Raw genomic sequence first — 17,101 nt, forward strand, 5'->3', positions numbered from 1 at the left:
GCGATATAGTGTTTCCAAGCGTATAAAAAATTACTTCGTTTCCAATTTCTGACCAAGATTAAAACTTTTTTTAACCGCTTTGTAAGCGGTAGCTCTTCAATGGTCAATGCCATAGTTTTGATTGGTTTCGCCGATAGTCGGGTCTTTGTAACCGGGCAGACCCAGATTTTTATCCGCTGAAAGATGGTCAATGCAACAGAATTCCTCAAAATGCTGCCGCCGAGAATAGTTCTAGCTCAAAAATAAATTAGGTGGTCGGAGATAGAAAGTTTGATGCTTGAGGCTATTCGGAGGACTATCATCGGTTAAGATCAAAGCCTTTCTTCTTCTTTTCTTCCGAAGCTTTGGGTAATTCTTCATTGGGGGCGTTTTTAACGTGGAGTCTAAGGATAACTGAAGAGATGGTTATTTTTTTGTGCGTTAGGTGTTATTTTAGGTAGCATTTGTAGAAATAAAATGAATTTCTTATGTCCCTGAGGTATTACCTTCTGAATCATCATATATATTGCTTAAGTGCCTTGCTATATGGTCTATTGTTTATAACAGTGTTAGTATAACCAGGTTAGTAAAGTTCATCGTCTTTGATCCAATGGAAATTGGGTTTCACAAGGATTGGTGCGGTCCCTACTCCACCTCCTTCACTGCCATTCGCTTTGGATATTTGCAGCCCATTGAGTTTTACTTTTACTTAGTATTGAATTGTGTTGTTTCCTTCTTCAAGTTGTCGTAATGTTATGGAGAATCGGCATTTTATACATTTTCATAAAAAAACAGCCACATAAGAAATATATTTAGTGAGTTTTTTTTTTCAATTAGATTTAATTGTAAACTTATTACAAATGGCAAGTATTAAATAGCTTAAAAAATATAAAAAAGGTTTCATAAAATTCCTTATCTTTTATAACTAAGTAAGTGCTAATTAAATGCATTTAAAATTTTCGAGCGTTCTTTCAAAGGTCTGTCAGTATGCTACGCCAAGCCAGCGCTAACACATTCAACACCGCCACATACTCAGCTCCTTTAATGCCAAAATCCCAGAGAGAGTTCGCTGCCGATGTCGCCGCCCACCATTCCCAGACACCACCATGCAAAGCTGGATCACAGCGCGGATCACTAAATGTATTCTGTGCACTCTCCACTGCGCCTTGTCTAAATTGCTCCACTTCCTGAGCCAGCAGCTGTACCTGCAGTGGATACAGCTTAGCTAGGTTGTAACGTTCACAAGGATCCTTTTCGATATCAAAGAAGCATGGCTCCAGCAGCGGCTCACAACGATAGACTTCTTGTGTATAATCCTCATTGTTGTTGGGGCATTGATGTGTGGCTTGAGCGCGTAAGCTCTCCACCTGCTCAACGCTGAGCGCTTCACTGCCGAGCACGTGTTGTACCTCTGAGGAGAGCACCTGTTGCGCATAGTAAGGCGCGGTGGGATCTTGTTCGACGGCTGGTAAATCACCCAACCAGCCATCGTATTGACCACCAAAGCTGCTGCCATTCACGTATTTGAGCGTGCCGCGTGTATAAGAACTATAGCCAACATTGTCATCCAGCACGTGTATGAGGCGTCGCGGTTGTGGCGCGCCATTTTCGCTAAGCACACGCCATAAATTCACACCATCCAGTTGCAGCTTGGATGGCAGTGTTATGCCGGCCGCGCTGGCTAATGTGGGCAGCCAATCGATTGCATGTACGACTTGATTGGAAACGTAACGCTGCTGTTGTAAGAGTGGACTCCAGATGAGTCCAGCCGAGCGCAAACCGCCCTCCCATGGTGACTCCTTTTGCTGCGCGTGCAAAAATGTGCGAGGAGCGTTAATTGCTTTTAATTGTGTAGTATAATATTTCGCAATTTGATATACAAGTAGTACTTACGCCACGGAAGGGATAATTGGAGCCTGCATTCGAGTGTATGCCCACAGTTGGCGCACCATTGTCGGAGTATAGCAGCACTATTGAGTTGTTCAGCATACCTTTGTTCGAGAGCGCACGCACTACGCGACCAACACTGTCGTCCAGGCGTGAGATCATACCTGTAGGAAATATTATCCAAATGTTAATAAAAATCGAACAACTCAAAGGGGTGCAATATTCAGCGGTTAAGTTGATGTAACGGAAAGACTGGATGGAGTACAAAATACACTTTGTACAAAAATAGAAGCCACTCGATCTACCTAAGTGATATTGCTTCGCTCTATGAGCTCTTAAAAAGTACCACGAAGTTCAGACGTTTTCGAGACAATTTTGTTCAGTGATGAGGTCCAGTTCTGGTTCAATAGGGATGTAAACAGGCAAAATTGCCTCATTTGTGACGAATGATTTCATCCAGAAAAAACAACGCTTTGTTGTGGTTTGTGGGCCGGTGGAACAATCGGTCCCTATTACTTCAAAAATAATTCCGGTGAGAACGTAACCGTCAATGGCGACCGTTATCGCGCCATGATAACCGACTATTTAATGCCTGAAATTGATGCTCGTGATCTCTGCGACATCTCGGTTTCAACAAGACGGCGCCGCTTCCCACACATCGCATCTCCACAAGGACCTTCGTGCATAGTTCCATAAGTAGGGGATTGGTGGAAAAAATAGACCACCACTCTTACGCCTTGTTTGAGAGATAAGGTTTCAAGTTACCTTAAGAGAGGGTGCATGGCGCAGGAGCTTGCTAGTCACCAGCAGAACTTACAACATCTTTACAGACGGATCAAAAATTATTGATGGACTAGGAGCTGGGATCTTCTTGGCGGAACTATACCTCAGGCGACCCTTTAAGCTATCGGAAAGCTGCGGTATCTCTCAGGCGGAAGTATTTGCGGTCAGAAAAGCGGCTGAGGTAGCTAACAATGCAGGAAACAACATAAAGAAGATCAATATGTACGTCGTTAGCTAAACAGCGTTTAAGGCAATAATCTGACATCGCATGACGTCAGAGAATGTGTTTAGATGTTAGGAGGTAGTAGATGTACTGGCTGCCAGGGGGTACATATATATGTATATACAGGATTCCGGGGCTCTTGCAAGTTGCTGACCGAGGGATCATGGCGATATATAATGCCTTGAAGACATGCAGAATCACCAAGATCAAGTGCAAGAGCCACGAAGGAAAAAACGAATGATTTTCACTAATATGGTCTCCTAAGGACTGGTCACAATCTATTGACATCGCATGCGTGCCGGGTGCGCATAAGTAATAACGATTCATGCAGAAAGTACACGGAAGTTGGCATGAGAGAGACGCTGGAACACCGTCGACGCATCTGTCCAATCTTATCTAGCACTTGGCTTAGGTATCTAGCAGCTTCACAGTTCAAGAGACTAGATGGAGTTTCAAAGTTAGATGTTAAGTCGCTGTTGAACTTGTATAAAAGGTCTAGAAAACTGTTTATATATTTCTGAAATTATATGTATGTGTGAATCACCTAGTCCCACCAATCACACGATTTCACCCAGTCGCTATCAATACAACAACTTAAATTTCTTGAAGCCTAGTTAATTTTTACTGCATTACCGTTTAAAAAGCATTTACTATATATTTAATTGCTTACATGCACCGCGCCACTCACCTGCATATGTGCGCCTCTTCTTGTCACTGATGTGCGCGAATTTCTCCACCTCCTCGTCCGGCGCCTGCATCGGATTATTCTCATTACCGGTGTGTACGGCCAAGTGGCTCATTAGCAAGAACAAAGGCTTGGCCGCCGCATCATGTTGGTAGATAACACGTTCCGCTTCCTGAGTGAAAACATCGGTGGCATAAAGCCCATCCGCCTCCGGCCATGGCGACAAGTCGCGACGAAAATCCAAACCTGCCGAATAATTGCGATCCTAAAAGGCAATGAATGAAATTAAATTAAAACGCAAAATCATTGTAAACAAAACAATTAAATATTGAATTAAAAAAAGAAGATTTTTTTTTACACACACCAGCATATGCAACGTGTGATTGTAGTAGTCAATGTAGCCCGAATAATAGCCGAAATGATGATCGAAGCCGCGCATTGTGGGCGTTAATTCTTTGCGCCAGAAACCTAAATGCCATTTACCAATTAAATTCGTTGCATAACCGTTATCACGCAGTATCTCGGGCAGCAGGTGCTCTTGCAGTGGCAGTCCCCAGGGCTGATCGTTAATGATGACAGATTGTTGCATACCTAAAGGCGCCCATATTGTTTGTAGGTTTTCGAAGAAAAGAGGTGTAATGAAAAGCATAGAAAATTGGTACAAATATATATACATACATATATATAGTATAGTCATATGTGTGCCATACACAGCGAAGTTGTTAATGTATTTGTGCCACAAAAAGTCTCTTCACTTAATATGCGCTTAATTAAGCATATTTTGTAGGCGCTTTAGTTAAGCCTCTACAATTAATCCGTTCGCCACTAACAACCTCATTCTACGGCACATATAATACATATTCATGTGCACTCATGCCCATACATGCACTCATACTGTATTGTGTTACCTGTGTGTATTGGATATTTGCCGGTAAGCAGCGTCGCGCGCGAGGGTGTACAGAGATTTGGCACATAGTGTCGGTTCAGTATGATGCCGTTGTAGGCGAGTGCATCAATATTCGGTGTTAATATCTGATTCGAGCCGTGAAAGCTGACATCGTTAAAGCCCTGCAAAGTGTAAGGAAAATTTGTGAGTGTGCGGCTGAGTGGGTGTGCATGGCGTATGAGTGATACGTTTGTAGGAAAACTGTGTGAATGGCGGAATTAATGCGCTTTTACTTGTTTTCTTGGTTTAAAGCTGTGATGAGTGGGATATGGATATGCTTGCAAGATGCTTTGTATGGCGTGTAAGTTGATCTATGTGTTGTAATCCCTATTAATTAATGGATTTAATAGAAATTTTAAATTTAGTATAATTGATCATCTTTACTACTTAAGATGTATTTTCTATTGAAAAAGTTATATTATATTAATCCTAGAAAGCATAAAAACTGGAAAAAAACTTTTTAAAAATTTAAAACAAAAACTATTAAAAACGGAAAATATTTAAATTTTAAAATTTTTGTTAGAAAATTATTTTTTTGATTGAAAAAAAGCTATAAATACTGGGGAAAAAAGAACTTTTCAAATCTTGAATTACTAAAAAAATTCAAACCGATTAAAATTTTTTGAAAATGAAAATTTGAAATTTTTGTCGGTATATGCTTTTTTTAATTGTAAATAAAAGCTATAAAAATTAAAAAAAAACCATTTAAAACTTGAATTGAAAACAAAAACTATAAAAATTCAAAACGATTAAAATTTTGAAAATGAAAATTTAAAATTTTTGTTGGTATGCATATATTTTTTTTAATTGTAAATAAAAGCTATAAATTTATAAAAAAACCTTTTAAAAATTGAATTGAAAACAAAAACTATAAAAATTCAAAACTTTTCTATAATTGTAAAAAGTCTTTAAAAAATTAGAAAAAACTTTCTAAAAGTTGAATTGAAAAAAAACTATAAAAATTCAAAACGATTAAATTTTTTTGAAAATTTGAAATTTTGGTTCGGAAACTTGTATTTTTTTTAATTGTAAAAAAAGCTTTAAAGCTTTGAAAAAAAATTTAAAAATTGAATTAAAAACAAAAAAACTTTTGAAATTTGGTTTGGTAACTTTTTTTAAGTGCTAAAAAACTGCAAAAATTAAAAAAAAAAAAAACTTTTTAAAAATTGAATTGAAAACAAAAACTGTTAACAAAATAAAAATTTTGAAATTTTTGTTTGAAATTAAAAAGTAAACACTTTTTTGTTAATAAAAACCTCAAAGAAATTTGTTTTCATAAAAAATTTAAAAAATTATTAATAGTTTATTAATTTACTATCGCGCAAATTACATTTTTTAAATATATTTGTATTGCAAAAATAAATACTTTTTTTGCTTATAAAAACTAGAAACTATAAAAACTATAAAAAATTGTTTGCTACTAAAAATACCACAGAAGTTTCGTTTTCGCTAAAAATCAATACTAAAAATCTTAAAAATCTTATATCACAGAAAAAATACAAAAAAATGAGTAAAACAAAAATAGTTTTTTGAAAATTCTAAAAAAAAGTTTAAAAAATTTTAAGAAATAAATAAAAAAACTTTTTTTTTGTCAAAAATCAAAAAAAAATTCTTGTTTTAATAAAAATACCAAAGAAACTTCGTTTTCGCTACAATCATATATACATATGTATAAAAATTAAAAAATATATATCAAAAAGAATATATATCAAAAAGAAAATATATGGAAAATAAAGAAAATTATATCAGAAATAAAATATATAAAAAATAAATTTTTTTTCTCGTTAAGAATTAAAGGAAATGTTTTTTGTGCTAATAAAAATCCCAAGGCAATTTCGTTTTTGCTAAAAAGCAGTACAAAAAATATTAAACCAAGAAAAAATAGAAAAAGTTGTTTTGTAAAAATTATAATTTTTTTTTTGTAAAAATAAAAATCTGAAAATTTCGTTTTCATGAGAAATCTCAAAAATATTTAATACATTTGAATAGCTGTTTTAACTCAATTTATTAATTAGTAATTTATCATCGAACATATTCGTTTGTTTTTAAAATATTTTTCAATACATTTTTTGTATTAAGCTTTCGACAATCTTATCAAATTATTATATAAATAAATATTTTTATTTAAAATTATGAAACAGAAAACCAACTATTAATTAAAAAAAAAATAAAAAATCAATGTATTTACACCTTCATATCTAATAATTAGTGCTCTACATGAGATGTAAGCTTATTTGCTCACTGACGTGGTGAAGTAATAAATTTGTGCGTTAAACTCACCATATCATCAATTAAAATGATTATTATGTTTGGCTTTGAGTTGTTTTGTGGTTGACTTTGCTGCTGTTGTCGTTGTTGTTCATGTTGCTGCTGCTCTTCTTGTTCTTGTGGCGTTGGTTGTGTTGCCTGTTGCTGTTGTTGTAGTACACCAGCTGTTTCCGTGTTAATTGCTGTCACTGCGGCCACGTGATGTTGACGGTTGAGCGATGCCGGCAACAAAATGAGTAACAACAAAAAATAAAGGCCAATGCAGCTGAATTGGCGGTCAACTGGGTGACTTTGCATTTTGTATTTTTGCGTTTTGGTTTGCTTTTCTTGGCTTACAGCTGTGCTTCACTGTGTGTTTTTTGCTGGAAGGCAGAAAATAGCTACTGGAATGTTAGTATTTTGACATTTCCAGAAAAAAAATGGAATATTGTTTTTTTATATTAATTTTTTTATACTAAAAAAAAATAAGTAAATTTTCATAACTAAAAACTTTTGTGTATATAAAATAAATTCATTTATCTAGTGTGTTGTTCAAAAAAGGTGTTTTTGGAATTAAAAAAGAAGCAAAAAAAATTGATAAAAAAATGAACGGATCATTTATATCCGAGTAATTACCCAAGCACATTTGAAAAATGTAGTTTTGAGAAGCACTTATACTAAAATAAACTGTAGGAGCTGCTTGCCAGGAGCGGCTGTTCTTTAGAGGGCTGTAACTCAACAAATATTTGAGATATTGTTTTAAGATTTTAGAATGTTGGTTTTTATTATCAAAATCCATTTTCTAAATTAGGTGTAGCCCTTAATAAGGAACAGAGGAGTGTTTTTTAAATGACAGATTTTTTCCAAGAGTTGCCGCCTGGATGAAAACAATTCTTAACACATAAAAATAAAAAGTAGCTAGCAAATAAAGTGTAAATCGGCTAATTCGTTAGTTAGGCGTGATAATTATCGATAATCGGGTATTCAGTTCGATGTTTATTTATATCCGAAAATTGTTGTTGGGGCCAGAAAATGGATTGTAACGTCACAATGTTGCTATATATTTATAGTGTCTACCCTAGTGCCGATAATCTATATTGAAGTATATCCATATCATATCTAAAGTTTTTTAATTTGTTTACTTTTTATTTCACGTATGTTTCTTTTATCTTAAATTTTACTATATACGGAGGCGTAAATTCCTTATCAGCTGCTATACTTTTGCTAATTGGCATGTGCACTTAAAATCCGATTTTAAGACGTACTAGTATACCAAAAATAATTTCCTTTGTTGAATTAAAAATATTTTTATTTAGTTTATTTGTACGCTTTTTTGGGTTTTGGGTTTAATAAATCTTGAATTTGGGTTTATGAAATTACGCATGAAACTATAAACTTGCTGATAACGCAACATAGCGTTTATGAAACGCTATAAAAACTCACATTCAAACATTTCAACATACTTTGTGTACTCGTATTTGAAAGTGTGCACTCCTTTCTCGTTGAAAGTGCACGCCGAGCTAGCGGGCTACTACGTACATTTAACGGTAAACATTATTATTAAAACAATTAAATGTCGTGGGCTCATTATGTGAAATTTTGTCACTTTTTAATTGCCTTAATTTCAGTTAAGACAATTTCGTAATTTTTTATTTGATTAAAGCGGTAGTTGTTAAATTACAGTTATTTGAGTAGGTATTGCACATACATACATATGTATATTGGGCAGACGAAAGTTGAGATTGTAAGCTTTATTTAACCAAAAATCATGAGCATGGTCTAAGCGTAGTGAAGCTCAACAAATGGTCGCAAGGCCAGGATTGACGCCTCGAAAGGTTATGCTGAGTGTTTAATGGCATTGGAAAGAAATCATCCGCTTTGAGCTGCTCCAGCCTGGTCGAACGATTGACTCTACATTTAACTGCCAATAACTGATGCAAGCAATCGAAAAAAACGCCCATCACTGATCAACAGAAAAGACTTCGTCTTCCATCAGGACAACGCTAGACCACACACATCTTTTTTGACTCGGCAAAAACTGGGAGAGCTTGGCTGGGAAGTTTTGATGCATCCACCATATAACCCTGACCTTGCACCATCGGACTACGATTTATTTCGGTCGATGCAGAACTCTCTTAATGGAGTAAAGAAGGCTTCAAGAGATCCTGTGAAAATTACTTCTCGCAGTTTTTCGCCGAGAAACCAGAAAGATTTTACACTGATGGAATAATGCCTCTAGCAGAAAAATAGCAAAAAGTGGTCAACCAAGATGTTACATATTTGGTTCATTAAAGTTCATTATAAATATAAAAAAATAAGTTGACGTTTCACTAGAAATACGATATTTATTTTTTTAATCTACTGTGGAGAGTATATTTCGTCTTTTGGTAAGAAAAACAAAAAAAAAATGTCGACAAGTCCTTCAATCACTACTTGTATTCATCTATCGTTCCAAATTCATTGTTGGTTTTTGGATTTGAGCTCATTCTAAGCGGAAAAATATCTGTCATCTTCAGACAACTTTTTTCGTAGGACCTCCTGGATATTGACTACAGGATCAAGGAAATCTAATATTTTTCACAATCAAACACGGTTTGATAAAGTATAGGGTTTGCCAACAGGAACGACTTGATGTGAAATGAAATAAGATACTCAGTTTTGGTAAAAATGGCTTCTGTTTTTCTGTTATCACTAAACGGTTACTATTTGAGGATGCTATTCCTAAATCATACGAGGATTCGCCTCACCCCAATAGCAACACCTTTGTGTGGCCTTTGTATTACATGAGCTTACGTAATAATCTGGGACAATTTTTACGAAATATTTCAATCTTTCTTTCTAATTGGATTTCAAACCAGTATTTTTTTCATAAAAAGTGATCTCAAATAGTAATGAAAATATGTGTTTTAATGTTTCAAAGCATTGAATAATTTAATTTTCAAGTTATGTAAAATAGCCTAGATAGATAGATAAATGTTATGAGGTAATGCACCGCGACCTAGGGTCTATTGTGCCCTCGCCTAGTTTCGGCGATAGCCATCTAACGGCTGATCCAAGTAGTGTAGTTTGTTCAATAAACTTTTATTGACAGAATCAACGTATGGAACTACTTGGCGCATATAACGTAGAGATCTTAAGTTGAAAGCGTACAAAATATAACTTGTGCAAGAATTGAAGCCGCTCGACCTTACCAAGCGACCTAGTTTCGTTCTATGGGCTCTTGAAAAGTTTCAAGTGGATCCGAGGTTGTCGATTCTGATTTTGTTCAGCGATGAGACCCATTTATGGCTCAATAATTATGTAAACAAGCAAAATTGTTCCAGTTGGGACGAAGGGTAACCTGAAGACATTCAAGAGTTGCCATTTTGTACAGAAAAAACAATGATTTGGTGTGGTTTGTGGGCCGGTGGAATCATCGGCCCATATTTCTTCAAAAATGATGCCGGTGAGAACGTCACCATCAATGGCAACCGTTCACACGACAGTCGAGTCTACGTAACCGGAACGGACCCGGACTTTTTAGCCGGCCAAGGACTGCTAATTCGGTAGAATTATGTCTCTACAACAACAACAACGTTATCGCGCCAGAAAAACCGACTATTTGATGCCTGAAATTGATCTCGGCAACATTTGGTTTCAATAAAACGGCGCCACTTTCCACACATCGCATCAATCAATGGATTTATTGAGAGAACACTTCGCTTAACAGATAATTTTACGTTTTGTGTCGGTCGATTGCCCACCAAGATTGTGTGATATCACAACGTTAGACTTTTTTCTGTGTGGTTACGTAAAGTCTAAAGTCTATGCGGACAATCCCGCCTCGATTCAGGTCTTGGAGTAAGACATTACGGTGGTCATTCGTCAGTTACCTGTGGAAATGCTTGAACGAGTCATCGGAATGTGGAGCCAACGTATGGACCATCTGAGACGTAGCCGCAGCCAGCATTTGAAAGAAATAATCTTCAAAATATGTACATATGTAAAGAATTTTCTATCGAATGATAATTAACATACACCATTAAATTTGAAGTTTTTGTGTTATTTCTTTAAAAAAGTAGGAAACCTTGAAACCCTCAAAATCCTTCGTGTTAAAAAAAAATGCAGTTTATTGTATTGCAATGCAGGCATATAATTCTAAAATCGTGATAAAACCGATTTGTCTAGAATTCTTGCTAAATACATTGCTTTTGTGCACAACAACTACGCGTACTTAAGGCTCGGGCACTTAAGTAAATAAGGCGTTTAACATTGAATACTTATTGTTTTATTATCTTTGTAATATCAATTGAACGAGTAGAATGCAAAACGCTACAAATTAAATATACTAAACACAAGGCATGAGAAATTTAAAAACAACAAATTCGTGACGCAGTCAATCACGATAAATGTGACGAGTATTTAGACAAGTGTGGACCCATTACAGTAATACACCCATTGTTGTATTATTGACCTTGAATCTGTAACAGCTGTGTGCCTTGTGCAAGTAACCCAGTTGTGGGTGGCAGGTGAACGGATATATGTAAGTATGTCTAAACTGATTGCATGATCGATAGGCACACGAATGACTTAAAGCTGTAACTTATACCTACGACTATTTATAGCTCAATATGCTTTTAACGAGTAAATGGCACAAGGCATGACTAGGCAACTCATTACAGTTTTTTAGACTTACAAAATCGGTAAAGAATTTACATTGCTCACAAGCCTGATAAAGTTACGAAAGCCAAACAAAACAGAGATGTAAAAATTCTTGTACAATTCCTTGGAAAATTACCAAGTCATAAGAAGACTGGTAGGGACTGGTCTAGTGCGGCTAGTTGAGCCAGCACACAATACAGTTAGCAGTTCAAGGTTAAGCTTAATTATGGCTGAAGAGCATAAAGCCGCGCTTACGTCGCAGACTGCGGCTAGTGGCAGAGTCCAGTTGATGCTAACGAAGCGGCAATGAAGTGAAAGTGTGTTGAGTCATCGCGGCGTTCTATAAAAAAATACCATAAAAAGGGTAAAGCTAAACTTCCGTGCCATTCAAGAATTACCCAATTTACTTTTGTTTTCTTTTTTCTTAACGGTTACTATTAATTTATTGTTATTGTTGTGCTATTCGGTATCTGTCGTGCGCTGTTTAGTGTTTAATTGATTGAGTATGCAGCCTGTATGTTGTTTGGGATGCATTAATTTTGTATTATTTGTGAGAATTTGCAATTTAAATTAGCATCGTGTTTATACAGTATCTTTCCAATGCATTGGTGATACAGTTGTGGTACTATTATTTATTTGGCATTAAATTTTATAATATTAAACGCTATTTTGGTGGGGTGTTTTGAATTTATTAATAATATTTGTTGAGCCTTACATCAAAAAATTATGTGTGATCTACATAAGCTATTGTTATGAGTTAAGGATTTTTGACAGCTGTCACTTGCTGCCAGTTTATGTAGGTATCTTCTAGTGCGCTTGATATATAAAAAGTTTCCGTGGCAGTACCTTAAGGTTGTGCAAAATCTATTTGCATTTTTTTATTGGTTAATTGGTCAAGCGAAGTACAAAGGGGGTTTAATGCGAGGTTACACCAGAAGGTTTGTTATAAAAGTAACAGCTCTTCAAAGAATTTTTAGTACTTATTTTTCTGCGCCCTTTTTGCTCTGGATATACATAAAAATTGTAATTGTATAATGTAAGATTTTCCGTAGCTCATAAATTGCTTAACGAAAGACAAAGACAAGGTTTAGTATAAAGTGTCATCTTCTAAGTCTAAGAAGTAGTCTTGTTATACTGCAAGGGATTATTCCTACTTGTAAATTAAAAAAAAAATCGAATTTTTTGCATAGATATATCCAACGTATGTACATATATTTGAGAATACCACTCCACTCTGCAAGTTAGTAGACTCTGCGGGAAAAATTCTGGAGCGGATCATGAACAAACGTCTAAGTAAAGCGATTGACGACGCTGGCGACATTTCCCCAAATAAATTTGGTTTCAGGAAGGCAAGATCTACAATCGTAGCGTCGACTCTAGTGAAGATACTGGCGGAAAAGGCCATTAGTAGGAAAAGATGAAAGGGTAAAAATAGGAGTCAGCTACTAGCCGCAGTATTAAAGTCAGTTGCTCTGTTCGGCGCCCAAATATGGGACAAAGCCATCAAAATTAAATCGTTTCTGCCTATTTTCCACATACACCATTTGCGCATTAAGAGTATGCTCTGCGTTATCCTAATCCCCAACCTTGAGCCATGATTAAATAGACCGCACGGTTTCACTTAAACCAAATTTTCACAGAACACGGCTATTTTAAATCACATTTGAAGCGATTCAAACACGAAGACAACGACATATACGATTATTCCAGAGGTGAAACCATCGAGAACTTTAGAGCATACTTTGTTATATTGAGCGAAATATGACCAAGAAAGGCACAAAAAATGCATTCAGGATGGACCCAACCCCTAGAAAACCTAGTGTATCAAATGGTGGAATCACCAGATAAGTGGAAAGCCATGTGCGAAGTAGCCGCCAAAATGTTGAAGCACCAAATACCTGGAGAGCAGCTGTAGAAGAGAACTACCAAATGCAATAGACAACTAAGACGCGAAACACAAACTATCTCTGTGGCAGACAAAAAGAGTTAGGGGACAAAAACTATACAAGGGGGGTTATGAGTCAAAACGAGGTAGGGTCAAGTAAATGCTGAATGCCTGAATGCATTAGGATCATCACATACTCATTAGTAATAGTCAATCATTCTCTCGACGCAGTACTTGACGGTGGTACCGGGAGGATCGGTACAAAACAGTAGAATGTTTAGTTCGGATTAAAGTTCCACACTGACATGGGGTTCAGACTTTCGATGCTTCATCCTCGTAGGAACAAAAAAACACTCTGAAGATTTGTAATTGCTTAGGCAAATAGTTCTGTAGATATGTTATGAGCGCATTTGTAAGATTTTTCAATTTAGTGTAATCGGCTCCCAAAAGGAATTTTCCTCTAAACGCTGTTTTCAGATTATCTTCATGTCACTTCTTACTCTGTAGTGAATTTTTTCATATAAAAAATACTTTTTCTGAGTTGCCGTCTTTTTGCCATCTCAATTTTGACTAGTCCTTCGATCTTTACCTGTTTGCATCGATAATAATTTCTTTTTAGTTTTGTATCTAGTACATATGTATATATTTATAAGCTAAAAAATCTTCCTCACCGCCAGATACCGCTTTTTGAGAGCTTCCTGGTGATCTGCGGCGAGTTCAAGGAAATCAAAAAATGTTTCAAAGTAAAATTACCTATAACACTAGTTTATAGTCATTGTGCCACTTTGATGTTAGAGGCTATTTCTTGCTAATTATGGGTTGCTAGAACCGAAAATGCTAGTGAAGGTTTCCTAATACGTAGAATTTTTTATGTTGTAGTCAAGTCGGGTAGGCGTCAAACCACCAAAATTCACTTTAATGACAAAAGTAGCTGTATTTTTTGACTAAAATTCTTATTCAGGACACCTCAAATTCTCCACAGACCGTTTAGCACATCAGTCACAAATATTTACTTCAGATTTGTTGAGTAGTGTTATTAGAATATATAAAATTCTATTAGTACATACATATATATTATTTGTATACCCTGAACAACTTTGACACGATGTTTGTAACACGCAAAAGGAAACGTTGGAGAGCCTAAAATGTATACGTAAGTGATCAGTAAGACTAGCTGAGCCGATTTAGCCATGTCCATCTGTTTGTCCGTCCGTCTATCTGTATATACGCAAACTAGTCCTTTAGCTTTTGAGATAAGATTTTGCACACATTCTTTTCTTCTGCTACTCATTTGTTGGAACTGCCGATATCGGACCACTATATCACAAAGCTAGCTTATAAACCGAACGGCCGAAATTAAGTGCTTGTAGGGAGTACTTTTTGTATTTGCATTTCCGAATATGCGCATTAGATTAACACGTTTGAATTTGCATGAGTCGGTTGTTTGAATAAATTAAAAAAATATTATTAATATAAACGTATGCAGCCTCGTTTGCTTAGTTAACACTGCACCAGATAAATAAAAGATTTCTAAAAATAAAATTTAAAGTTTTTTTTAATTTATTTGACACTGTACATAATTTTAAATAATCAGCAAAAAATTTAATTTGTTTATTTTTTCTTTTCACCTTTTCAAAATTCTTAATTCACACTATAAACTTAATTTGCATTAGTTTCAATTTCATTTCCACTGCACCACTGTCGATCACTGATCCTTACTACTTCAACTCCTCGCGACGACTGAATTACACGCCGATGCTTTAACTGTTTTAGCCGTAGCGCCAGCCAATAACCAGTCAACCAGCTCAGTAGCATCCACTCGCAGCGCTGACAGCCGCTGCGCACCGTCAACAAACAATATAAAAGCCAACGATCACTTTGACGCTTCGGCTAATACCACTAAATTGCTTCGTTATTGTGTTTATTGCCATTCTGTTTGTCATATACGCCGCAGTCGTTGGCTGAAGAAATGTAGAAGGCACTGAACTGGTATTAATAATATCTAGCTTTGAGCTAGCACAAAAGTAGTTGAAATTGTACTAGTTGCTAAGTTTTGACAGAATTTCTGATATGATTTGATATTTCTATTGCTTTAATCATTCTTTTAACAGTACTAGAGAAGGCATGAATAGCCCATTTCTAACTTGACATCTTCCGCTTCTTTATTAGTGTAGACACCGTTTCGGCCCCCCCTCCCCCCTTTTGTTGTTTTTCGAAGTTCTTCATGGTCGGGCAATGGAACGTCTGCTCCATCGCCATCGATTGGGGAATTGAGTTCTGTTGTTATGATTTCACTGCCATTCAGCAGATGAATTTCAGTAGACTCTAGGTATTAGTCAGTAGATAACCTCTAGGGGTTCTACAAAAGCATATTCCGCATATTTGGAGCGTTCGTACGTCTAAAACACTATCGATAAGCCAGGTATCTTGGTGAATTTTCCTATGCTGGCATTCCAGTACTACAGATAACAATGTTTAGGGATCCGGCGGAGTCGATCAGCCTCAACCCACTTTGGGATGATTTTATACTGAATTTACCGATCGTTGGGCCAAAGGTACCTTCTCTGCCCATCCTGGTGTTAAAGTTGCCACACACGAGTTTGACATCGTGACGGGGGTAACTCTCATAGGCACGCTTTAAGCGCTCATAGAAGATATCTTGCGTTACATCGTCCTTCTCTTCCGTCAAAGCGTGAGTGCAAACTTCGCTTTGGGTAGACGTTTACTCCTCTCAGTCCTTGTTCCATCTATCGCATTTCTTGGACGGCGGTGATGTCAGCCTTCACTCTAACGAGGACATCAACCAGCTGGGCAGCGCACCTTGTAATCAAAAGTTGTTTAGTTTTCTTTGGGGGCGTTTTTGACGTGGTGGGTCCAAAACCCAGCGCACATCCCTGGGGAGGGATCACTTCAAAAAGAATTTTTTGGGCTACTCAGAGGATATTTGGTTTAAGGCGGGAAGTCGTGGGCTGCCATATGTAAAAGAATCGCTTCTGACTCCCAAGTGAATGATGATCAGAGAACTGTCCTCACTTGCGTGAACTTCTACACATGGCTCCATCCTCCAGATTGATATAAGGGCTTATAAACCTTCAAAATTATCATCTGGGAAAATGGGTTTTTAGGTCTTCTTTTATTAGTTATTTGACTTACCGACCCAAATCGGATTAGATCTTCGAAACCCGGTTAGAATCTGGGCCCACTCTGGTAACAGAGAACTGGCTGTTGTGGAAATTGTATTACCACGTAGAGTTCTACATCAAAAGTGGAAAAAATGATACTGGCTTCTACATTCTTGGTTAAAATACTTGCTTTGTTTGATATTTCTATTGTCATAATCATCCATTAAACAGTGTCAAAGGAGCTATAACAAACCAATTACCTATTAATATAACGGTAGTTTCCTAAGGTTCTCATAGGTAAAATCTATCCTAAGACCTTGCTCATTAGCGTTTTTACATACCAATTCAAACAGGATCAAATCATCGAAATAACGGCCCTTGTATTAGCTCGTAGGGTCCATATCCCGATGAGGGTAAGATCTTCGAAATAAGGCCTCTTGGCCTGATACAATCCCGATTTACTCTAGTAACGTAGAACGATTGTTGTGGAAATTTTATAACATCGTAAGGTATACTTAGTTAAGTTAAATCCTAATTTATGCAAGTGAGTCGAAGATAATGAAGAAGTAGTCGATTTTTCCTACTAAATTTGAACAGAAATTACTTTCTACAGTTTTTTTGGCAGTGATTCTGTGTAAAATCATCGATAACTTTACTCATAAAGCCAGAAAGAAAGCCCTTGAAATTTTTAATCGCATTTATG

General features: G+C 36.3%; 1 protein-coding gene across 1 annotated transcript; it reads right to left on the minus strand.

Annotated features, from left to right (window-relative positions):
• Positions 1-819: 819 nt before the first annotated feature.
• On the minus strand, positions 820-15,021 carry LOC120778154 (arylsulfatase B). The gene is made up of 7 exons (XM_040109879.1): positions 14,905-15,021; positions 6,784-7,133; positions 4,466-4,625; positions 3,922-4,148; positions 3,561-3,822; positions 1,873-2,030; positions 820-1,784 (listed from the first exon to the last, which is right to left on the minus strand). The coding sequence occupies exons 2-7, from the start codon at positions 7,066-7,068 to the stop codon at positions 951-953; spliced, it is 1,926 nt and encodes a 641-aa protein (XP_039965813.1). The 5' UTR covers positions 7,069-7,133; positions 14,905-15,021; the 3' UTR covers positions 820-950.
• Between the last annotated feature and the right edge of the window lie 2,080 nt (positions 15,022-17,101).

This window comes from Bactrocera tryoni, chromosome 5 (assembly GCF_016617805.1).
Source record: "Bactrocera tryoni isolate S06 chromosome 5, CSIRO_BtryS06_freeze2, whole genome shotgun sequence".
Taxonomy (NCBI): Eukaryota; Metazoa; Arthropoda; class Insecta; order Diptera; family Tephritidae; genus Bactrocera; species Bactrocera tryoni.

What these genes read in the sequence shown, in the direction of transcription:
- LOC120778154 (XM_040109879.1), bottom strand. Translation starts at nt 7,068, where the DNA reads ATGCAAAGTCACCCAGTTGACCGCCAATTCAGCTGCATTGGCCTTTAT. An exon ending in ATCACACGTTGCATATGCTG is followed by an intron (nt 3,823 to 3,921) that starts GTGTGTGTAAAA and finishes ATTGCCTTTTAG; the next exon opens with GATCGCAATTATTCGGCAGG. An exon ending in CCAATTATCCCTTCCGTGGC is followed by an intron (nt 1,785 to 1,872) that starts GTAAGTACTACT and finishes TTGCACGCGCAG; the next exon opens with CAAAAGGAGTCACCATGGGA.